Source organism: Ranitomeya variabilis, chromosome 4 (assembly GCF_051348905.1).
Source record: "Ranitomeya variabilis isolate aRanVar5 chromosome 4, aRanVar5.hap1, whole genome shotgun sequence".
Classification (NCBI taxonomy): Eukaryota; Metazoa; Chordata; class Amphibia; order Anura; family Dendrobatidae; genus Ranitomeya; species Ranitomeya variabilis.
In genome coordinates, this window is record NC_135235.1 from 575,164,880 (window position 1) to 575,189,971 (window position 25,092).

At 44.9% G+C, this 25,092-nt stretch overlaps 2 protein-coding genes across 2 annotated transcripts; one reads left to right on the forward strand and one right to left on the reverse strand.

The window, feature by feature from the left end:
• The first annotated feature begins 7,665 nt into the window (after positions 1 to 7,665).
• On the forward strand, positions 7,666 to 10,098 carry LOC143768119 (protein kinase C delta type-like). The gene is made up of 4 exons (XM_077256807.1): positions 7,666 to 7,932; positions 8,718 to 8,968; positions 9,163 to 9,225; positions 9,392 to 10,098. The coding sequence occupies exons 1-4, from the start codon at positions 7,666 to 7,668 to the stop codon at positions 9,945 to 9,947; spliced, it is 1,137 nt and encodes a 378-aa protein (XP_077112922.1). The 3' UTR covers positions 9,948 to 10,098.
• Positions 10,099 to 16,717: 6,619 nt separating this feature from the next.
• On the reverse strand, positions 16,718 to 24,647 carry LOC143769177 (glutamate-rich WD repeat-containing protein 1-like). The gene is made up of 2 exons (XM_077257743.1): positions 23,642 to 24,647; positions 16,718 to 17,311 (listed from the first exon to the last, which is right to left on the reverse strand). Exons 1-2 carry the CDS (start codon positions 23,765 to 23,767, stop codon positions 17,117 to 17,119), a joined length of 321 nt encoding a protein of 106 aa, XP_077113858.1. The 5' UTR covers positions 23,768 to 24,647; the 3' UTR covers positions 16,718 to 17,116.
• Positions 24,648 to 25,092: the final 445 nt, after the last annotated feature.

Sequence of the window (25,092 nt, forward strand, 5' to 3'; positions counted from 1 at the left end):
ATATATTGCCAAAAATTTCGAAAATGGTCTGTGCTTACTCAGTGGAATGAGTGCGCTCTGGCGGCAAATTTCAGAGAAGGTCTCTCTGATGCCGTAAAAGACGTCATGGTGGGGTTTCCTATGCCTACGGGTCTGAATGAGTCCATGACAATAGCTATTCAGATTGATCGGCGTTTACGGGAACGCAAACCTGTGCACCATTTGGCGGTGTCTTCTGAGAGGGTACCAGAGAGTATGCAATGTGATAGTTTTCTGTCCAGAAGCGAACGACAGAATTATAGGCGCAAAAATAAGTTGTGCTTCTATTGTGGGAATTCAACTCATGTTATATCAGCATGCTCAAAACGAACAAACAAAGTTGCTAAATCCTCTGCTATTGGCACTTTGCAGTCCAAGTTTATTTTCTCTGTGACTTTAATTTGTTCGTTATCTTCTATTGTCGCGGATGCTTATGTGGATTCTGGTGCCGCTTTGAGTCTTATGGATTGGTCCTTTGCCAGGCGCTGTGGGTTTGATCTAGAGCCTCTGGAAGTCCCTATACCTTTAAAGGGTATTGATTCTACACCATTGGCTAGTAATAAACCACAATACTGGACACAAGTGACTATGCGTATGACTCCAGACCATCAGGAGGTGATTCGCTTCCTTGTGTTGTTTAATCTACATGATGTATTAGTGCTGGGATTGCCATGGTTGCAAACCCATAACCCAGTCCTTGACTGGAAAACAATGTCTGTACTAAGCTGGGGATGTCAGGGAAATCATGGGGGCGCACCTTTGGTTTCCATTGCTTCATCTATTCCCTCTGAGATCCCGGCTTTTTTGTCTGATTATTGTGATGTTTTTGAGGAGTCTACTCTTAATTCTCTTTCCCCTCACAGAGATTGTGATTGCGCCATAGATTTGATTCCTGGCAGTAAATTTCCTAAGGGTCGTTTATTCAATCTGTCTGTACCTGAACATGCTGCTATGCGAGAGTATATTAGGGAGTCCTTGGAAAAAGGACATATTCGTCCTTCTTCGTCTCCTTTAGGAGCAGGGTTCTTTTTTGTAGCCAAAAGAGATGGTTCTTTGAGACCTTGTATTGATTATAGACTCTTAAATAAGATCACAGTCAAATATCAGTATCCTTTGCCATTGCTGACAGATTTATTTGCTCGCATTAAGGGAGCTAAGTGGTTCTCTAAGATTGATCTTCGCGGTGCGTATAATTTGGTGCGAATTAAGCAGGGGGATGAGTGGAAAACCGCATTTAATACGCCCGAGGGCCATTTTGAGTATTTGGTAATGCCTTTTGGTTTGTCAAATGCCCCTTCGGTCTTTCAGTCTTTTATGCTCAATATTTTCCGTGAATATCTGGATAAATTCATGGTTGTGTATCTGGATGATGTTTTGATTTTTTCGGATGACTGGGAGTCTCATGTTCAACAGGTTAGGAAGGTTTTTCAGGTTTTGCGGACCAATTCTCTGTTTGTAAAGGGTGCAAAGTGTGTTTTTGGGGTTCAGAAGATTTCTTTTCTGGGGTACATTTTTTCCCCTTCTTCTATTGAGATGGATCCTGTTAAGGTTCGGGCAATTTGTGACTGGACGCAGCCGACTTCTCTTAAGAGCCTTCAGAAATTTTTGGGCTTTGCTAATTTTTATCGTCGATTCATAACTGGTTTTTCTAGCGTGGTCAAGCCTTTGACTGATTTGACTAAAAAAGGTGCTTATGTTGCCGATTGGTCTCCTGCTGCTCTGGAGGCCTTTCGAGAGCTTAAGCGCCGCTTTTCTTCTGCCCCTGTGTTGCGCCAGCCTGATGTTTCACTTCCTTTTCAGGTGGAAGTTGATGCTTCCGAGATTGGAGCGGGGGCGGTTTTGTCACAGAAAAGTTCAGATGGTTCAGTGATGAGACCTTGTGCGTTCTTTTCTCGAAAATTTTCGCCCGCCGAGCGAAACTATGATGTTGGTAATCGGGAGCTTTTGGCGATGAAATGGGCATTCGAGGAGTGGCGTCATTGGCTTGAGGGTGCTAGACATCGGGTGGTGGTCTTGACTGATCACAAGAATTTGATTTATCTTGAGTCGGCCAGACGTCTGAATCCTAGACAGGCGCGCTGGTCGTTGTTTTTCTCTCGGTTTAATTTTGTGGTCTCGTATCTGCCAGGTTCTAAAAATGTGAAGGCTGATGCCCTTTCTAGGAATTTTGAACCTGATTTCCCTGGTGATTCCAAACCTACGGGTATCCTTAAGGATGGGGTGATATTGTCTGCTGTCTCCCCTGACCTGCGACGTGCTTTACAAGAGTTTCAGGCGGATCGGCCTGATCGTTGTCCGCCTGGTAGATTGTTTGTGCCGGATGAGTGGACCAGTAGAGTCATCTCGGAGGTTCATTCTTCTGCGTTGGCAGGTCATCCGGGAATTTTTGGTACCAGGAATTTGGTGGCTAGGTCCTTCTGGTGGCCTTCCCTGTCTCGGGACATGCGTACTTTTGTGCAGTCTTGTGATGTTTGTGCTCGGGCCAAGCCTTGTTGTTCTCGGGCTAGTGGATTGTTGTTGTCCTTGCCTATTCCTAAGAGGCCTTGGACACACATCTCTATGGATTTTATTTCTGATCTCCCTGTTTCTCAGAAAATGTCTGTCATCTGGGTGGTGTGTGACCGTTTTTCTAAGATGGTTCATTTGGTACCTTTGCCCAAGTTGCCTTCCTCATCTGAGTTGGTGCCTCTGTTTTTTCAGAATGTGGTTCGGTTGCATGGTATCCTGGAGAATATAGTTTCTGACAGGGGATCTCAGTTTGTGTCCAGATTTTGGCGGGCGTTTTGTGCCAGGATGGGCATTGATTTGTCTTTTTCGTCTGCATTTCATCCTCAGACGAATGGCCAGACGGAGCGTACTAATCAGACCTTGGAGACTTATTTGAGGTGTTTTGTGTCTGCTGATCAGGATGACTGGGTCACCTTTTTGCCGTTGGCAGAGTTTGCCCTTAATAATCGGGCCAGTTCTGCCACTTTGGTTTCCCCTTTCTTTTGCAATTCGGGGTTCCATCCTCGTTTTTCATCTGGTCAGGTGGAATCTTCGGATTGTCCTGGAGTGGATACTATGGTGGACAGGTTGCATCGTATTTGGGGTCAGGTGGTGGACAATTTAAAGTTGTCCCAGGAGAGGACTCAGCATTTTGCTAATCGCCATTGTCGTGTTGGTCCTCGTCTTCGTGTTGGGGACTTGGTGTGGTTGTCTTCCCGTTTTGTCCCTATGAGGGTCTCTTCTCCTAAGTTTAAGCCTCGGTTCATCGGTCCTTATAGGATTTTGGAAATTCTTAACCCTGTGTCTTTTCGTTTGGACCTCCCAGCATCCTTTGCTATCCATAATGTTTTCCATCTGTCGTTATTGCGGAGGTATGAGGTGCCAGTTGTGCCTTCTGTTGAGCCTCCTGCTCCTGTGCTGGTTGAGGGTGAATTGGAGTACGTGGTGGAGAAAATCTTGGACTCCCGTGTTTCCAGACGGAGACTTCAATATCTGGTTAAGTGGAAGGGCTACGGTCAGGAGGATAATTCTTGGGTTTCAGCTTCAGATGTTCATGCCTCTGATTTGGTCCGTGCCTTTCATAGGGCTCATCCAGATCGCCCTGGTGGTTCTTGTGAGGGTTCGGTGCCCCCTCCTTAAGGGGGGGGTACTGTTGTGATTCGGTTATTTGGCTCCCCCAGTGGTCGCTTGTGGTACTGGTGTCTTGTGAGCTTTTCACCTGTTTCTATCAGGATGTGGGAGTTTCCTATTTAGCCTTGTTCCTCAGTCATTCCAATGCCGGCCATCAATTTAACCAGAGTCTTTCTGTTGCATGTACCTGCTCCCAGTCTGCTGACCAGCTAAGTTGGACATTTCTGTCCTTAGTCTATTTTTGTATGTTTTGTCCAGTTTGCAGTTATGTGATTCTCTGCAGCTGGAAGCTCTTGTGGGCTGAAATTGCCACTCCGGTGCCATGAGTTGGCACATGAGTTTAAGGTAATTTCAGGATGGTTTTTGATAGGGTTTTGTAGCTGACTGCGAAGTCCACTATTGTATCCTTCTGCTATCTAGTTAGTGGGCCTCGCTGTGCTAAATCTGTTTTCATACTACGTTTGTCTTTTCACCTTAACTCACCGTTATTATATGTGGGGGGCTATTATCTCCTGTGGGGAATTTTTCTCTGGAGGCAAGCCAGGACTGTGTTTCATCTATTAGGGGTAGTTAGTCCTCCGGCTGGTGCGAGACGTCTAGCGAAAACGTAGGCACGTTCCCTGGCTACTATTAGTTGTGTGTATAGGTTTAGCATCGCGGTCAGCTCTAGTTTCCTTCACCCGAGAGCTTGTCCGTTTTTCTATGTTTCTGATGTTCCCCTGCCATTGGGAACCATAACAAATAAGGCCACCTTGTGACTTTGAATATTATTATATACTATACAAAAAAAGGTTGCACTCTATCTTGCCAAAGCATGTCTAATATGAAATACATGAAATTTGAATAGCAAAATGGCTTTTGAACATTAGAAAAATATTTAAGAGACGCTTTGCACAGAATTTGATTTAATCAAATAGTGTGAGCCCATCAACCATCGTCAAGGTGGTCTCATTAAACTGATGGGTACCTGACCTCCCTGTCCAAATGTGAACACTTACCGAAGGCTAATGTCTGTATGCTTGGGTGAATATGGACACCTCTCTCAGCAAAGCCTACATATGGGTTGGCCGGAACCAAGTGTGACTAGATGTAATTAAAAACCAGATGGTGAGGGGAGGAGTGCTCAGTCAGTAAGCTAACATAGAAATGACAGAAAAAAGACTGGCACATCCAAACTAGTGTGAATAGGTGCATACCAGGAGCAGCTACCTCCATATATAATATACAAAAAAAGGTTGCACTCTATCGTGCCAAAGCATGTCTAATATGAAATACATGAAATTTGAATAGCAAAATGGCTTTTGAACATTAGAAAAATATTTAAGAGACGCTTTGCACAGAATTTGATTTAATCAAATAGTGTGAGCCCATCAACCATCGTCAAGGTGGTCTCATTAAACTGATGGGTACCTGACCTCCCTGTCCAAATGTGAACACTTACCGAAGGCTAATGTCTGTATGCTTGGGTGAATATGGACACCCCTCTCAGCAAAGCCTACATATGGGTTGGCCGGAACCAAGTGTGACTAGATGTAATTAAAAACCAGATGGTGAGGGGAGGAGTGCTCAGTCAGTAAGCTAACATAGAAATGACAGAAAAAAGACTGGCACATCCAAACTAGTGTCAGGTACCCATCAGTTTAATGAGACCACCTTGACGATGGTTGATGGGCTCACACTATTTGATTAAATCAAATTCTGTGCAAAGCGTCTCTTAAATATTTTTCTAATGTTCAAAAGCCATTTTGCTATTCAAATTTCATGTATTTCATATTAGACATGCTTTGGCACGATAGAGTGCAACCTTTTTTTGTATATTATATATGGAGGTAGCTGCTCCTGGTATGCACCTATTCACACTAGTTTGGATGTGCCAGTCTTTTTTCTGTCATTTCTATGTTAGCTTACTGACTGGGCACTCCTCCCCTCACCATCTGGTTTTTAATTACATCTAGTCACACTTGGTTCCGGCCAACCCATATGTAGGCTTTGCTGAGAGGGGTGTCCATATTCACCCAAGCATACAGACATTAGCCTTCGGTAAGTGTTCACATTTGGACAGGGAGGTCAGGTACCCATCAGTTTAATGAGACCACCTTGACGATGGTTGATGGGCTCACACTATTTGATTAAATCAAATTCTGTGCAAAGCGTCTCTTAAATATTTTTCTAATGTTCAAAAGCCATTTTGCTATTCAAATTTCATGTATTTCATATTAGACATGCTTTGGCACGATAGAGTGCAACCTTTTTTTGTATATTATATATGGAGGTAGCTGCTCCTGGTATGCACCTATTCACACTAGTTTGGATGTGCCAGTCTTTTTTCTGTCATTTGAATATTATTAGTCCTTGCTCCGTGCCTCCATGTAGTAACACTGCCTTCTCTATACCTGAGGACATGGATATTGTTATGTGTAATGTAGACCCAAGTGTCCGACTGTCATGGTATTGGTCAGAATTGAAAGATGGCTGGTCCAGCCCTGAATATAATATAACAGGCCGATATTCCAGACATGGACCAAGAATGTGAGTGGAAACAATCACAGCACGCACCACTGTGTCTGGTTTACGGACCAGACTAACCCATGGAAGTACCATATGGCTCCTCCTATGCGGACGAGCACTCATTGCTGTACACATGGCTGGTTCTACCAGAAACAGCGCCACCTCTATCCGGGGGTTGTCTGTAGTATTTAAATAAACCGGTGATACAAAACAGAAAAAAGCCATGGACAGGAGAGGCGCTGATTCTCGGAATAAAAGGCGTCTTTTTATCATCTTTTTACAACTTCTTTAACCTCTTCACAACCCAGGCAATTTTACATTTTTTCTCCTTTGTTTTTTACTCTCCTTCTTCGAAGAGTCATAACTTATTTAATTTTTCGGTCTACATAGCCATATGAGGGCTTGTTTTATGCGGGAAAAGTTGTATTTTTGAATAAAGTCATTTATTTATCATGTGATGCAGCGGAAAGCAAGAAGAAAATTCCAAGTGCGTTGAAATTGATAAAAAAAGTACAATTTCACAATTGTTGTTTAGTTATATTTATTTATCATGATCACTGTATTGTAAAATTGACCTGGCTATATGATTCTTCAGGTCAGTACGAGTACACAGATACTTTTTTATTTAATTCTTTTAAAAAAATTGGGAAATTTGAAAAAAAAAAACCAAAAAACTATTTTGCTTGTGTCTCCCTTTTCTGAGACCTGTAACAGTTATGGTGTATGGGACAACAGGCTGGCTATTATAGGAGAATTGTCAGCGATTGACAGCGGCATTTAACGGGTTAACTTAATAGCTGTGGGCAAAGCTACGCTCCACCTGCGGCTGTTAAATTACATAATGGCTGATTAAATGAGCCATCATCTGCCAAAAAAGATATGGGTTCAGACCCGGAGCACGCATCAAAATCAGGGACACGACATGTGATGTAACTGCATGATATGTCATGAAGGGGTTCGTGTATCGTGTCATCTGTACCGCAAACCTCCAAATGTGGAAGTGAGCGGCGAAAACTTACTCCTTTATGCCCCAATGCCTGATGATGCCAGAGAGCAGGCGAAACATGTTGGGGGATTTATATGGGGGTAATAGGTGCGCACCACTGTGGTGGAATAGGCACTTGGGAGAAATGATAAAGGGAAATGGGACATGGAGGAAATATGTGATAAGAAACATAGAAAAGCTAATAAAATTACCGACTTTACAATACAAAAATAATGTAAGTTATAAAATGGAACGATGATGAAACACATAGAGGGATTAATAATCTGATAAATAAACCACTGGAAGTCGCCATGAAGTTCTCTGCCGTTCCTCTGGACTCTAAACTGTCACCCATGATGCCCACATCACAGTGTATAGGGCAGAGCAGGGTCAGGAGCCGCTGCCTGGCAGGAGCCACCTGAGGGTTCCGTCACCTCTGACCTCTGGTCACCTGCACACGATCAACTGCCGTTTACTTTCAACTGTCGGCTGAAGTGATTGGACCGAGGTCTACAGGCGGGAAGAGATTACTGAGAATGGTGACTACTGGACGAGGAGAAGTGAGCGAGAGAAGGAGCGAGGAGAAGGGGAGCAAGGAGAAAAGGAGCGTGGAGAAGAGGAAGAGAGAAGAGGACAGCGTGACCGGATTCAAGAAGATCATGAAGAAGAGGAGACGAGACAACGGATTGGAGGAGCCAACACCTGGATGCAGCGGAGACCCTGGATCATCCGGCCCCTATGCCAGGCTTAACATCAGCAGTTTCAACATCCGCCAGGTCCTGGGTAGAGGCGCCTTTGGCAAAGTAAGGCCTACATATTTTTGTATTTATTTGAAAGCTGTTTTTATTATATCCCCATGTATTGTTCTCTGTTATCAGCCATGTCTTGCTTTGTTATTGCTCATTGTAGTGTTTTTCTGTGAGATGAGGTATAAGACATCACTTTAGTTAGGGCTAGTGTTGCTATAATGTGGTATTCTTCTATACTGGAGGGTTCATCTCCGGGGTCACAGCTGTAGGGGGCAGGGGAGATTTTTTTTCCCATGTCATCATCAAGTGTTTTTATTAAATCTAGAAAGATAAAGATATTTGGATCACATTAATGGCAATTCAAAGCATGACAGTTGGTGCTGATAGTATTCTATGTAGAGGGGAGGGAGGAGCTAAATGCAGGACTCCACCCATTCCTCTTACATAGAACATTATCAGCACCAACTGTCATCTCCTCTCAGTAATGTAACAGTCTGTCTTCACTGAATGTGAAGACTGATTTTACCCAGAAATAGAGAATTTTTTAATTTGAAAATCAGTCCTGGCAGAGAAAGAAGCAGATTTATCTAATAAGATTTATTAGAAAATTGCTTATTTTCATGTGCATTATTGAGTTATCTGATTAAAATGACAAATATTCATTAAGACCTCTCCATAGAACATTGATGGAGCAGGCAGTGCATTGTGTTGATAGATAGATCTGCTCCTCTCCAAGGTCCTGGTCACCAGCAGACTAAGCGACCACTCAGTTTTCACATGTGCCTTGTGCACTATAAAATGCAGACACCTTCTAAGTATTCTCCATTTGTGTTTTTCAGGTGGTCCTGGCATCTGTCCCCGGCAGTAACATCAACGTGGCCGTCAAAATGATCAGAAAAAGGGACAATGAGGACACAATCTTGAGAGAGCAGCGGGTACTCCTGGCGGCCAGACACTGCCCATTCCTGTGCCACCTCTATGCCGCACACCAGTCTCAGCACAGGGCATATTTCATCATGGAGTACCTGTCCGGCGGCAGCCTGGAGGATTTGATCAAGATGTGCGGCTGCCTGAACATCGGCAATGTGAGGTGAGAAAGCAGAGAATGTACCTAAAAGAGAACTAAGAGAAAGGGAAAAAACCTGAGGTCAGGGTGCAGCTAGGGGAGCACTGGCATAGCATATATTTAGGGTGCTGGAAGCAGGAGGTGGGGTGCCATGGTATTTAGGGATTTCCAGAGAAGGATTTCATGGCATTGATTCTGCACTCTGTTCTCTCCATCAGATTCTACACAGCAGAGATGGTATGTGGCCTCCAGTTCCTCCATGGACACAACATCGTCCACCGGTAAGCAGAACTTTCCTCCTTCTCTCTGACCCTTTACATGCTGTAGATATGGCCCCTGGCTTTCCTGGTGTCCTGCCACCTAGTCTACCATATCTTGTAGTGACCCATTTTCCATCTCTTGTATCACTGGACAGATTTCTTATTTTGTTTTCTTCTTTCATTGCAGTGACATAAAGCCGCATAACATCATGTTGGATGCAGATGGCCACATCCGTATCATCGACCTTGGGGTTGCCCAAGATGGCGTCTCCTCCTCCAAAAACATCTCTGGAGTGACGGGCACTTTCCATTACATGGCCCCTGAGGTGCATAGTAGAAAACGGTACGGCGCAGCAGTGGACTGGTGGAGCCTGGGGATTGTGGTGTCCAGGATGGCAGCAGGACGATCCCCATTTTACAACGGCCCTGTCAAGCAAATGGCTTTCAAAGCCATCATCAATGAGAAGCCGAAATTTCCATCTTGGCTTGATGCTGACGTGAAACATCTCATCAAGAAGCTGCTGCGCAAAGACCCTCAGACACGCCTGGGTGTGAGCGGGAACATCCGAGAGCATCCATTCTTTACCACCATCGGCTGGGAGGATCTGGAGGAAAGGAGAGTAGAGCCACCATTTACACCATTCAGGCCAGTTCTGGAGAACCACCATCTGCAGTGGCCGGAGCGCACAGTCCTTCACCCAGTGGCCGGATTTACGTACGTGTCACCAAGCTGGGCCCGGTAAGTATCTCCTCCTCTGGGGATAACACTCATCAGGTGCTGTTCTCCCACTATGATAATCGTCATCATCCATCTTGCCTTTTTTCACTTTTTCTGACAGTGACTTTATGTTTCTATTTTTATTAGGTGGATGAAAAGATCTGGACTGTGAAAGAATCCACGACCATCTGGTGAGTGACCGATGTACACACAGGACACCTATTATGTCAGTACATTGTTTCTGATGTTATATAGCGGAATGGTTCATTATAAAGACCATTCCCCTAATATAACAGAAGATCCGGTAGTTAGATTTCCTGTCTTCCTCTTATGTCTTACAGGATGAGCCCATGCCAACTGCTCAGAACTTCATGCCTCCTGACCCGTGCCTCATGTCTCTGCTGCTGTATGACACCTCGGCTGCTCTTCAACATCATCTCTCTATACCATCTTCATGCCGGACCACTGCCATTGCTGCCCCAGACACTTGACCTCCTGGGCTGGCATCTAACATCCCTCCAGCCCGAAGATCTTCTACCCCAGGAGCGGCCTGTGCTAAGTTTCCATCTGGTGAGTTCAGGAACAATAGTCGCACCTTTCAGTCCTGGGGCCGCTGAGCAGCAGCATGTAAGGAGCGGCCATTATCCCTGAACTCACCTTAGCACAGGCCTGGTAAGTATTGCACCCATCACACATCACCCACACAACATGATCAGTGCAGGTCCCCACACTACATCATCAGTACAGGCACACACATAGCACAGTACATATCAGCCCATAGATGTAGGACATAGATCGGCTTATGATCCTGGGATTTAATCTGATCGCCATATTTGGGGTCAGGAAGGAATTTTTCACCCTAATATAAGGACAATTGGCCCATTCCTCAAAGGGGGTTTTCGCCTTCCTCTGGATCTACACGGCCTTAAATAGGTTTAGAATAAAAGATCAATAAGTAGAATCATACACTAGTAGCGTAAGAAACAAGTTATAATAAAATAAAAATACCTTAGTTTAAAATAAAAATTAGATCCAATGAATATAAACACTAATTAGACTAAGGAAATAAAACTTTTTTTTTTTACTGGACAGTTACATTACACAGCTCAGGTACATTACACAGCTCAGGTACATTACGCCGGTCAGGTACATTACACAGGTTAGGTATCAGTCTTTGATCTTGGGATTCATTCTGATCGCCATATTTGGGGTCAGGAAGGAATTTTCCCCCCTGATATGAGGATAATTGGCCGATTCCTCCCAGGGGGTTTTCGCCTTCCTCTGGATCAACATGGCCCATAAATACATTTAGTGTGATAAGCTAATAAGTAGGTGTGTACTTTCAGGGCATAAAAAAGGTACAAAAATAAGAAAACAAACAAACAAAATAATTGTTAATAAAATATTTATTTTAACCTTTTAGTTAAGCCAAATATAGACATAAATTAGTCGAAACATGTAGAAATAATTTATTTTTTTAAATTTTCACTTACATTTTATTACATTGGTGTCACATATATTTGCATTGTCTATTAAAAGAAATAATGATAAACTATTTATTTTTTACTTTAATCTCATCGGTTCGGTATCAGCCCTTGATCCTGGGATTTATTCTGACCGCCATACTTTATTTGGGGTCAGGAAGGAATTTTCCCCCCTGATATGAGGATAATTGGCCGATTCCTCACGGGGTTTTCGCCTTCCTCTGGACCAACACGGCCCATAAATAGGTTTAGTCTGATAGATGAATAATTTACACATATAAATGATATATAATATATAATAACCTCATCTATAAATAAAATCTTCTTTTTACCCCCTATATCTTTTTGTTGTCTTTACTCCATTGCTCGGCCATGTAGTCATTATTATACTGCCCCCTATGTCTGGTGGGAGCATACAGCAGTGTCCCCCACACTCCAGGCCTCACGGCCCCAACACATCATGGTGTCAGGATTTCCTTCGTATTTCTCAGGGGAGAGAACCTGCAGCAGCTTCTGAGGCCTCGATAATAATTCCATCCTCAGTGCAGAACAAAGGAAATCCTGACACCATGATGTGTTGGGTCCGTGAGGACTGGAGTTTGGGGATCACTGTCACACATGAGATAAGGCTGGATGAGCCCCGATATCGTTATATCCTATGGGGATAAATCAGCTAATTGCTCTGATTCCTGGGAGAGTCGGGTCCAGAGCAGGAGACGCTGGGGCCTTCCTCCATTTCGGCTAATAAATGAGAACACTGAGTCCGTCCTCAGAATCTCCTAAAAAGACAGAGAAGAATGGGTTTCCTAAACCAGATAATTGTCATATAATAGAGGAGAGGGTTTGTTACAGTGTGTCAGTGCAGCTGGGAACTATTCAGCTCACAGACCATTCCTTGGAAGGGATACACTGGATACAGTGGGGGATGTAGGATCTGCTACAGCACTGCCCCATGCAGTCAGGACCACCCATAACATGGATGTTCCGTGATCAGATCTTCCAGAGATCATTTATGAAGAAGGAGAATCCCCTGTAGAGCGGCGTCAACAACAATAAATGTGATAGGAGCAGTTATTGTATCATTTCCTAGTGATCTATATCTGGGAATGCAGGATGACAACCAATATGGCCGCCATTACCGCTCTTACATAGAGTGTCACTGAACTGAAGAAAAAACACAAATTTAAGTCAACATATAGATAACGGTCTTTTCTTTCTGGCTTGCTGAAAATAGATGTCTGGTTAATGAAGATACAATGCTGTGTCTTCACATTGCTCCATCTTAATTATCCAGACGTGATAAGAATCCTATCACCTGTCTCCACTTATCGAGGACAGTCCACAGCATGTATTTAAGCAATGTCACGAATATAAGAGGTGTCACCTTCATGACAACGAAACTTTGTACAATCCAGTTTCCTGAGAGCATCTTCCAGGTCTTACTTGCTAATAAACTCCACACGCAATTGAGGAGAAATGACTCGTATCCATTGTGTCCACACATGGTGTCCTCTGCATTCTGTAGTTCCTGCATTAAATCCCATTCAATCCGTCAAAGCTGGCACAGCTCATGTAGTGCAGTTTTTTGTTGGTTATCCATCCACTCTGGTCTTTCCCCAAGGCACAGTTGGTGAGGTTAGACATAGAGGCGTCAGAAACCTGCTGTGCAAGGCTCATTCTGTATATAAAGGCACTGATCGTAATGTAATATTGCTGTTGTGTTTTTTATTAACAGTCAGTAATGTAGTATTTGGTCACTATGTGGTGGTATTATGTGGTCTGGTCACGGTGTGTTGGTATTTTGCACATATTTGGTCTGTGGCTGATGAAGCCAGAAATTAGGGCAGGCAGAAAGTTGACGTGACAGATGGACAGGAGGTTGTCCTTTTCAATTTGAGCAGGGTCCTTTAGTACCAATCTTAAGAAAACATCCCCAATGGGGGTGGTCTTTGTTGTCCTTTCTCATTCTCGGGTCCTCTACCAGAGGCCTGGGAGTTTGAGGGTTCTGCGCAGGATCTTAGTTGTTCCCAGCATTGCGCTTTTCTGGAGAGTTCAGATGTTGCTCCTGGCATCTGTTGTAACTATTCTTCCAACTTGGGTCACTGCTCCAAGTGCTCCTATCACCACTGGAATCACTGTTGCTTCACCTTCCACATCTTCTCCAGTTCAACTTTGAGGCCCTGGTATTTCTCCAGCTTCTCATATTCCTCCTTTCTGATGTTGCAGTCACTTGGCACTGCCACATCTATTATCATTGCTGTCCTCTGATCCTTGTCTACTATCACAATGTCTGGCTGGTCGGCCAACATCTGCTTATCCGTCAGGATCTTGACTTCCCACAGGATTTTAGCCCTTTCATTTTCCACCACTTCTTCTGGAGTCTCCCACCTGGACTTAGGGGAACTTAGCCCATATGCTGTGCAGATGCTCCTGTATACAATTCCCTCTACTTGGTTGTGGTGTTCGGTGTACGCTGTTCCTGCTTGCATTTTGCATCCTGCCACTATGTGTTGGACGGTTTCTGAGTTTTCATTGCATAGTCTGCACCTTGGGTCTTGTCTTATGTGGTAGATTCCGGCTTCTAAGGATCTGGTACTTTGTGCTTGCTCTTATGCTGCTATGATTAGTGCTTCTGTGCTGTCTCTGAGTCCAGCTTTCTCCAGCCATTGGTAGGATTTCTCCATGTCAGCCACCTCCATTATCTATCGAGCGCCGTAAGAAATTTTTTTTGTAAGGAAGTTATAAGGGTTAAACATTTATCAGCAATTTCTCACTTTTCCAACAAAATTTACAAGAGCATTTTTTTTTTAGGGACCACATCACATTTTAAGTGACGTTGAGGGGCCTATATTGCAAAATATAGAAATGTGACAGTTCTAATAACTGCACATCTCAAGATGCTCAAAACCACATTCAATAAGTTTATTAACCCTACAGGTGCTGCACAGGCACTTAAGCAATGTGGAAGGACAACATGAAAATTTTACTGTTTCCCCCACAAAAACATTGCATTATCGTCAATTTTTTTTGTATTTTTCTTAAGGGTAACAGGGGAAACTGGACACAATTTGTTGTGCAATTTCTCCTGGGTATGCAGATATGCCATGTGTGGTGGTAAACTACTGTTTGGGCGCATAGCACGGCTTGGAAGGGAAGGAGCGCCGTTAGTCATTCGGAGTGCAAAATTGGCTGAAATCTCTCATACACCATGTCACATTTGCAGAGGCCCTGATGTGCAGAAACAGTGGAAACGCCCAATAAGTGACCACACTTTGGAAGCTATACCTTTAGAGGAATTTATCTAGAGGTGTAGTTTGCATTTATAATAACCCTTAGGCGATTCACAGAATTGTGTAACATTAGGCTGAGTAAATGAAAGTTACCATTTATTCCACTAAAATGTTGCCTTGGCCCTAACTCCTTAATTTTCAAAAGGACTAGTAGGAGAAAAAAAAAAGGTACAATTTGTTGCGCAAACACACCCACACTGAGTACACCAAAACCCTATACGTGGTTGAAAACTATGTTTCAGGCACAGTACAATGCTCAGAAGGGAAGCAGCGCCATATTGTACTGCAGATATTGCCATTATGGTTTGCAGGTGCCTTGTCACAATGGCAGAGCCCCTGAGGTGGCAAAACAGCAGAATGCCCCATATTTTACCCTATTTTACAAACTACACCTCAATGAATTCATCTAGGGATGCAGTGACCATATTGACAACACGGCTGTGTCACAGAACTTTATACCATTTTTATTACAAAAAGTTTGCTTTAGCCTCAGATTTTACATTTTCGATTTTACATTTTCACATGTTGAAATCGATAAAAAGGGCACCAAAACTTAATTTCTGCTGAATGTGGAAATTTATGTGTCTGTACAGTACTGCTTAGCTATCTGAAGACTCGGGAGGGACGGAGCACTATTTGCTTCCTGGAACGCAGATTTTCCAAGAATAGTTTACAGAATCCATATACAGAACCCCTAAGTGCTAGAAGAACAGAATTCCCCATCAAGTGACCCCATTTCGGAAATTACACCCCTCTGGGAATTTATTTACAGATGTAGTGGCGATTTTGACTCCATGGGCATTTTCCAGAAACAAGCAAAGTTGGATGTTGCCGAGTGAAAATTGCAAATCTGATGTTGTACTGACCTGTACGTTGTAGTGACCAGTATATTATGCTTCTAAAGACACGCATTTGTCAATTGAAAGTAAATCAGTAACATCGTTTTTACATCCATACTAATAGTATCCTGAAATAGGGCTTGGGCAGCCCTTTCAGTATATGTAACTTATTGCTGTAAGCCCTGGAAAATTTAAAGTTGCAATCCTCGGGTGAGTAATTCGGCAGTCTGACTGATTCACTGACACCGATGCAGAGGGGTGGGTGGGATTATGGGCGAGGGAAGGGGTGAATATTCATTTGACATTTAAACATGCTTGGTTAGCTGGCGCACAAATACATTTTCTGGGGCTTACAGCAACACAACAGGGCAACGTACAGCAATAAAGGTTACTTATCCTGAAAAGGTTGCCCAAGCTCTATTTCAGGATACTATTTGTATGACATGCAAAAATGACCTGACAGATTCCCTTTAGGCAGGCTCTCATCGCAACAGAAATGCCAAACATGTGGATCCTAAATGTTGCTTAAGTACATTGTGGGGCTCAGCAAGAATCAGGTGACAAGTGCTCTACAAATTGTAGGTACACCTTAATTCATTAAGGGGGATGATGGTCGCAACGCCATTTTTTTTTTCTCACAAAACCAAAAAGTACACTTCAAAAAGGTGTTTTTCAGGTTTATCACAAAAGTCTGCAGTCACTATGTATGAATTCTCCAGTGTCGGTGGCAAGACAGAGGATTCTCTGGTTCCAATGCATTCCGACTAGACGTTCGTGGCCTCGCTCAATTGATTTGTACTGAGCAAGGTGGTGCACGTCTAGTCGAAATGTGGCCGGGAATATGCACGTCACAAACTTGATAATGTCTGTAAAGCATTCTGGAATTAATGGCACTATATCAGCAAGAAAAAAAAATACTTGAGGTCACATGCTCGCTCCTGGCACAGAAAATCCTTAGTCACACAGAGCAACTGCAGACTTGTGAAAAACCTGGACAACTCCTTCAAAGCCTAACAATGGACTCATAACATCACTTATATTTATGTATGGGGTCATTAATGTTTTCAGTGCTTTCTTCTACATAGCATCATAGTCACAAAGAAATCTGCAATCACGCGTGTTAGACTGATCAAGAACGCTAGTTCATAGAAAAGAGACAAAGCAATATATTTTAAGGTCATATCTGATCCAAAAGACTTTATGAAAACACACAGTGTTTGTAAGCATCCATCAATGCAAGGCAGAAGTCCGAAGGCAGACGCCTTCTTTATAGATAAATGTTGGGCACCTGGCCAAATCCCCAACTAGTTATAAGACTTATACAAAGACCACACTTATTGGTGAATTTTCAGTAAACCCACAGATGAGAGATCAGTTGTACCCGGCCGTCGTGTCATTTACACCACTGATTGCTTCACAAGTTGCCAAGTTGTCCATGGTGATGGGTGGTGAACGGCTTCACACGCTGATGGTACAAAACACATTGAAACCAGACAAAGCTGTGCTGATGATGACCCCCGGGCACTGTGGATGCCAGTGTAACTCCTTAATGTCCTTTTCGCCTTGGTGAACAAACAGCAGCTATGGTGGGATGGCTTGTAGAGTAGGGTCTTCTGTGTCACCATCCTGATCCTGATCTCTCTCCACTGCAAGATCCCACTGAGTTATCTGATCATCAGCACCAGCAGCGGCAAACACCCCGCTGTCTGTAGGATGCCACTCAACAGAGGTGATCGGGGCCGTGTGCTGCTTAAACCGGACAACACTGACTCCTTTCTGTGCGGAAAAGAGAAAAACAGCATCTTGAGTGCAAAAAAAGTCTGGTAATATTTTTGTTTCATAAATTGAGCCAATCAGACAGGTTGTCTCAAGTGTAAAAACAAGCATCTTTGCAATGAACTCTTATTAAGAATAATAACTTATTAAAAATGTATAGTGTGCAGCTCGTTGCCAAAGTTCCCAGCCACCCTGCAGAGTGGCCGGTTACTTAGGTAAGATGCATAAGCCACTGGCACTGCTCCGAAGCTATCTAGATCGGGCCACTTTCAGTCCCTCTGCGCTTTCCCCATGCTGCAGAGAGGTAACGTTACCTCTGCAAGCAGCCTCAGAGCACAGTCTGGAGCAGCAGTGATACCAAACAGCTAGTCCAAACTTTCAAGTCTTCACAAGAGCACCAACTCCGGCTACAGAGAAGCTGCTGAAGGGAAGCCATTGCTCCTCTAATCAGTGATGCCAAGCGATCTGAAAGAATTACAGTATATTCGAATGCCTCGCACATCACATATAGACAAGGGGGTCACAATACACTCGCAAGCATGTAAAATAAAGGAGGATGGTACACCCCTCTCCGCCACTGTCCCGGTCTCTGTTTTGGCTGCAGTGGCAATATCATGTCAACATCATGCGTCACCGCTCTGCCGATGTAGATCGCACGCGCCACTGAGCGCAAGTGACTGGCTACAACATGAGGTCTACGTGACGTCACGGCTGCAGCACAAAGTCAGGGACCAGGATGGCGGCGGATGCTCTGGGCTGGAACAGGGAAGGGCAAGTAACCTCTGCCTTTGTTATTGTACATGCCTGCAAGCATTTTGGGTCCACTTTGCTAAAAGTAGAAAAACCCTTTTAACATACTTTATAGGCTCCTATTGTCCATACCAAGGACAAAATAATGTGTATGGCAGGTATGAACAGATGACGAAGAAGCCATCCAGACTGTGGCCACTATTGAATGTGGAGCGCCCCCAGATGCAGGGCAGTGGGGTACTCGGTACCGGGCCTCTCTGTCTCGGTCCTGGGGATGTCACGGTGGCTAGACCCGGTCCGTGACCCTGCTAAGGGGCGTCCAATTAAAGGTGGTCGTGTGTGGTGCAATGAATAACGAGGACACAGGGTTGCAGTCTCTTTACCTCTTTACTGAAGGCTTCGGGATCCGCAATCCAGAACACTGCTAACATGGCTGTCCGAGACCGGCCGGTCCGAAGGCACATCCAGAGTTCCCTTTGCAGGTGGAAATCAGTGCCTACCTACTAGCGCCTGGGTGTTGTAGTACCTCCCTGCTGAGCACCACGGGATAGTCCTCACAACTGTCGTGTCTGTTTCTGATGTTCTTTCTCTCTCCGTCCCCCAGATGATATGGATAGGACGCACCCGTATGACGGGTAGGCCTGGAGTTATTCTGGGACCCTAGAGACGCCCCTTTCCCACAATTGCCTCCTATGTCTGCTTAGGTGAATTAGGTGAGACAGCCAACCTATAATCAACTGTCCTGCCGCTGTTTGAAGTAATGCTTGGAGCCCAATACTTCCTCGGTGTTCCGGCCACCGGCTACGCGCCTCAGTAGGATGTTGCCTCGATCTTAGGGCACGACTCCTACTGGTTCTCTCGCCTTTGTGCTGCGATCTCATTTCTCACTTCTCCACAATATACTTCGCTTCGTGTCCTTTCTTAAGATGCCGCCGCAGGGTAGTGCAGGCGTGGCTCCGTAACGATCTGTCCTGTTCGCTAGGCCACTGTCAGGATCCCACCCTTGACAGAGAACCCCCTGAATCTTCCCCTGCAACACCCTCTGCCACAGGATGTTGCCTGGATCCAACCCAGTCAGCTTCTCTCTAACTTCCTATCCAGCCCCCAGTTTTACCCAAGTGTGAGGAGTGGCCTAATACACAGAACCCTTTGCTCCCCCTGGTGGCCGGAGTGTGAAGTGTAATGTGTGACTGTGATACCTGGTCAGGTGAACTCCTTTAGTGCAATCAGACGTACCATCACTCCCCTTAGTGGCAGAGCGACGTTACTGCAACAACCAGGTCTCTGGGGCGCTGCACTCCCCCCCGGTTAAATCCAGTACTCCCGGACTGGGAAGAAGAACAACAATACATGTTAGTGAAAGACATACAAAATTTTGAAATGCAAATAACAAGTAAATTTAACAGTGCTTCCCTTTATGGGAGGTGAGGACACTTGAACGTTACAAACAGAAACATATTTACACTGTGCAAAAGACATCTCGATAGCAATTATTAAATAACTAGCAATAAATAACCATCTTTACCCAGCCGGGTATTCTATCTGCTAAGTGCAAATTTTGAACAATATTTTAACTTTTCCTTTAAGGGCGTATAGGCTGAACCCACTAAAGGCTTACGATAAAACTCACTAATATAAATTAACTTTTTCTTTATTTCTCTTTTTCTAACTTCACATATGCAGGACCGCCTGGCTACTCATCCGGGCCTACTGCCTCTTCTCTTCTATTAGCTCAATTCTTTATTCATGGTATTAAGATCAACCAACCATCTCTCTATGGTTCTCAGGAGGACTCACTAACCCCTACGGGTTCACTTTATTGAAATTCGGCTTTCAACTCTTTCCTGTCCTCAATCTCTAATAACATCATTAAACATTTCCTATTATTTACTATTCAACGTTCTTAAAGTAACATTATACTTAAGTGCAACATATGAACCTTCTCTTTAAGAGGGAACCAAGTCTCTTTGAGGTAGTGCAGATTCTCCATCTGCAAGTCCGTTTAAGGCAAGAACTTCTGCGCTGTAGTCAGGAACAGTCTCTTCAAAAAGTTCTCCTTCTTGTAAAACCAGTAGAGGGCACCTTTAAGAAGGTGCGAACTATTTACAAAACATCTTTGTGAACCATTCACCGTCCATGATTCGGCAGTCTTTATAAACGAGGATGAACAAAAGCAAAAACAAAAAGCAAAAGCAAAAATAAAAGCAATAGGGATCCCGGGTAAACAAAGGGATCCCTTTAAGAGTAACCCTGGTCGGGTATTAGCAGCAAAACAACAGCAGGAAGGCGAACAAGTAACTATTTACAGTTTCAGGGCATTGGGGTTCATTCTCACAGTAAGCTGCAAGGCATCAGCGGGTACCGAACACTTCCTGACCGGTAAGGCTGCGGTTCCTTGTTCTCTGCTGATGAGGGGTTAGTGTCAGTGGTTTGTCTCCCAGATGCGGTCAGGTCACCCGGTGTTTGGATTCGAATGTCAGCTTTGGTTGCAAGTTCAGTAGCGGCGATAATGCACACCGTGGTGATAGTGGTAGAATTAGTCACGTCAGAGTTAGGCATGATTGGGGCAGCAGGCAGCGCCACTGCAGGCTCGCATCATTGGACGTTCCGAGCGCACCACCCATGCGCGCTCCGATGGCGAGTGTAGGTCACCTGGTCCCCTCTGCATAATAATGAATTGTCACATCTATTGCGGAACGGGGCCTTCACGTTGTAGCTAGTAAAGAAGACTTCAGTCGGCAGTCCCGGTTCGTGTATAGAGCCCCAACCCCGCTTCGGGTGAAAGGCTAATACAGTCCCCTGTTTTATCAAGTTTTTCTTATTGCGCTCAGTCTTTGGGTTTTGTACTTTCGGTGGGTCATTTTGTTCGGTCTCTTTTCGTTTTTTCCAGTGTTGAATTAAGCATTGTTTATATTGTTCCCAGGTGAGCGCAGCAATGCTGAGGCCCTCCTGCCTGGCCCCGTCTGGTCCAACCCTTGGGGTATCCCCTTGGAAGATCACCCCCTCGGAGCTCACGTCTAGTGGTTCCCCCATAGTCGTCGGTGATGGAGGCACCAGCTTCTCCATGGTGCCGGGGGTTATCACTACCAGCTCAGCAGTAAGGACTTGGTCACTGTCGGGATGGGGAGCGGTCACGGGAGCAGGATCGGTCGGGGGAGCAGCGACGTTTTCCATACCTGCGTCTGATATGATTCCACCGATGCCGGTCTGGTCCGCTGATGAGGACACTGGAGTCGGCAGTGGCTCGCACCGCGGTTCTTCCAAGGCGACCCTCTGGGACAGCCCCGACTTCCATTGCTTCGCATCGGCTGGCTCCGTGTCCGGGATAGGTTGACTCGGCTCCTCCGCCGGCGGGTCCAAGAGGCCCGGATCCTCCAGCTGCGGTGGGTTCGGATCCGCCTCCAGTCGAGGGGGATAGCCCGGGATCACTTCGTCGTCGTTCAGGTACTCGCTGGTCACCTCCGCCGTCTCGAGGTCGGCAGCTGCACTCGCACCTGGCTCCGCCATTTCCCGGGGGAGGAGCTCCTTCTTGTCTTGGCTCCCACCGTTGCAAATCAAGGGGTGGTTCTCCTCTGCTTTGAGGCAGGTCGTCTTCTCGCAGCAGTAATCGGAGGGGGCGGTCGCTACTTCTGGCGCCACTTTGATAGTCTCCTCCCATGGCACGCCCTTCTTCTTCCTCTGCGCTCCTCGTGGCGCTGTAATGGCGGCGATTTTGGTGGGAATTTTTGGCGGCAAATAGCAATACACAGTCTTTGCAATAAATCACGGTTCAAGCACAATTCAATCACAGTTCCAAGGCACACATGACCTGATTCCTCAGGCTTAAGTAGATCCTGTTCGTGACGCCAAGTTTGGAGCGCCCCCAGACGCAGGGCCGTGAGGTACTCGGTACCGGGCCTCTCTGTCTCTGTCCTGGGGATGTCACGGTGGCTAGACCCGGTCCGTGACCCTGCTAAGGGGCGTCCAATTAAAGGTGGTGGTGTGTGGTGCGATGAATAACGAGGACACAGGGTTGCAGTCTCTTTACCTCTTTACTGAAGGCTTCGGGATCCACAATCCAGAGCACTGCTAACAGGGCTGTCCGAGACCGGCCGTTCCGAAGGCACATCCAGAGTTCCCTTTGCAGGTGGAAATCAGTGCCTACCTACTAGCGCCTGGGTGTTGTAGTACCTCCCTGCTGAGCACCACGGGATAGTCCTCAAAACTGACGTGTCTGTTTCTGATGTTCTTTCTCTCTCCGTCCCCCAGATGATATGGATAGGACACACCCGTATGACGGGTAGGCCTGGAGTTATTCTGGGACCCTAGAGATGCCCCTCTCCCACAATTGCCTCCTATGTCTGCTTAGGTGAATTAGGTGAGACAGCCAACCTATAATCAACTGTCCTGTCGCTGTTTGAAGTAATGCTTGGAGCCCAATACTTCCTCGGCGTTCCGGCCACCGGCTACGCGCCTCAGTAGGATGTTGCCTCGATCTTAGGGCACGACTCCTACTGGTTCTCTCGCCTTTGTGCCGCGATCTCGTTTCTCACTTCTCCACAATATACATTGCTTCGTGTCCTTTCTTAAGATGCCGCCGCAGGGTAGTGCAGGCGCAGCTCCGTAATGATCTGTCCTGTTCGCTAGGCCACTGTCAGGATCCCACCCCTGACAGAGACCCCTTGAATCTTCCCCTGCAACACCCTCTGCCACAGGATGTTGCCTGGATCCAACCCAGTCAGCTTCTCTCTAACTTCCTATCCAGCCCCCAGTTTTACCCAAGTGTGAGGAGTGGCCTAATACATAGAACCCTTTGCTCCCCCTGGTGGCCGGAGTGTGAAGTGTAATGTGTGACTGTGATACCTGGTCAGGTGAACTCCTTTAGTGCAATCAGACGTACCATCACTCCCCTTAGTGGCAGAGCGACATTACTGCAAAGACCAGGTCTCTGGGGCGCTGCAAATGCTTTTCTCAAAATCATTTATGTGCGATCCTGAGTGCAAACACAGCCTCCATTCATCCCATTTATAATGAAAGCAAAAGAAGTAGTGATTGAAGCTCCATAGAAATCCACTGTTCTATGGAGATTTGTCTCGTTACTATTTGTATTATGCTCCCATGCCAACACATGCACAGGAACTGTAGAGGAGCAGGGGTGCAGGAATGGAGGAAATCAGCTCTTTTCTACCAGATATTAGGAAGCATTCACATTGCATTTGCGCCAGGAAAGCTCCCGGTGTATACATCCCAAACACAAACATTTCCCCAAGGGATGCCAAGACTGTCCTGCCAAGACCATATATTTCAGTGGAACTTATTACTTGAGGTATAGAATAGTGTAACCAATTAATCTTCTAAGCAGAATCATTCAGTAAAAAAAAAAGTAGAATATGATATATTTGATTTTTAACATGGAGTCTATGGCTGATGTGTTTCACTGTAGGCCTATACTGTGGGGACCATCAGAGGCACCTATAGGAGATTCTTCTATAAACAGTGTGAGCACACGCTTACTGAACGTCAGCAATGAGTATACAGCATTCATTTATTATACATGTATGCACGATGTAATAAGCCAAATATCTACTGCCAGACACTGACCTGAAACTGGCGCAAGTCCCAAATCTTGAGGACACCATCATCTCCTCCGCTGACGATAAAAGGCTCATGTTGGTTCCAGCTGATCATGTTGACGTCGTTCTCGTGGGCCGCGCTGGACGTCAGCATGCACGCCTTGTTAGGAGCGGCTCTGATGTCCAAAATACGAACTGAAGCAAGAGGCAAAAACCTGTCAAGTACATGATTAGGATGTGAAAATATTCACTTGTGGTTGTCCATCATGTTAGATTTCTTATATGTATCAATTAAGAAAAATGAGAATGAGAAGAATGAGACTCTCTCCCTATTTTAAGCTGATACTTTATCCAAGTAGGTGGCAGCAGGCGCCCCTTTACTAAAGTACAAGACACCATTACACAACTGAGAACTCTGCTTTATTATGGGTATTCACATGTTAGTATTCCCATTTTACTATGATGGGTATATAGTGATTCTACGTGATGTAATGGTTCTCCTCTCAGGGATGGAGGAAGGATGAAGATATTCTCTGATGGCCATTGGAGAACTTTACTCACAAGGTGGCAACAAACTTGGTGGTTACAACAGTCTGACCTCCATAGCGACAAACAATTGGCACTTACTCTTGTGACACCTCTTCTAGCACTTTCCTTTGCAGCACTTCCATCACTCTGCCACAGTAACAAACACAAAGCCTGAGATTGATTATATGGGTGTATTGCACATTTAGTGCTGTTTCATATGCTGGATCAACTTGTTGTTCCCCGCCATTATTCCTTCTTATTTGACACATTTATAAATGTATGCTTAACATTTTAAGAAATTGTTTCAATACATGTTTTTTCATTCACTGCAAAATGCAATGAAATTTATATAATTTATACAATGTGATTTTCTGGATTTTATTTCTGATATTCTATCTCTCAATGTTAAAATTAACCTACCCTTAAAATTATAGACTGTTCATGTCCTTGTCAGTGGGCAAACTTACAAAATCAGCAAGGGATCAAATACTTTTTTCCCCCACTGTATGTACAGTATATATACAGCGCACATAAACATGTGTATACAGAGAACATATATGCACATACACACATGTATACAGAGCAGACATATACACATGCACATGTATACAGATCACATAGATATATACACACGCCATTTATTCCATGGCGTTTTAAATGTGAAAAAAGGTATACATAATAAAAAACAATCACGCCCCCTGATGAAGTAGAGGCACGAAACGCGCGTCGGGGTAAGAAGGACCGGACACTCCTCTTCAAGCTAAGTAAGCACGGCACCTTGTGTATGTTATACTAAGTACAGCACAGATCCCCAGGATATTGGTAGGGATATTGGTGCGCTATAGATTTAATTGCGGCAGTAGTTCACTATTAACATAGCGAGTAGCTGCAGCATATGGGTCCTTATCTATAAAGAGGTTCTATAAATTTCAATTGTTATAGGAACCTGGT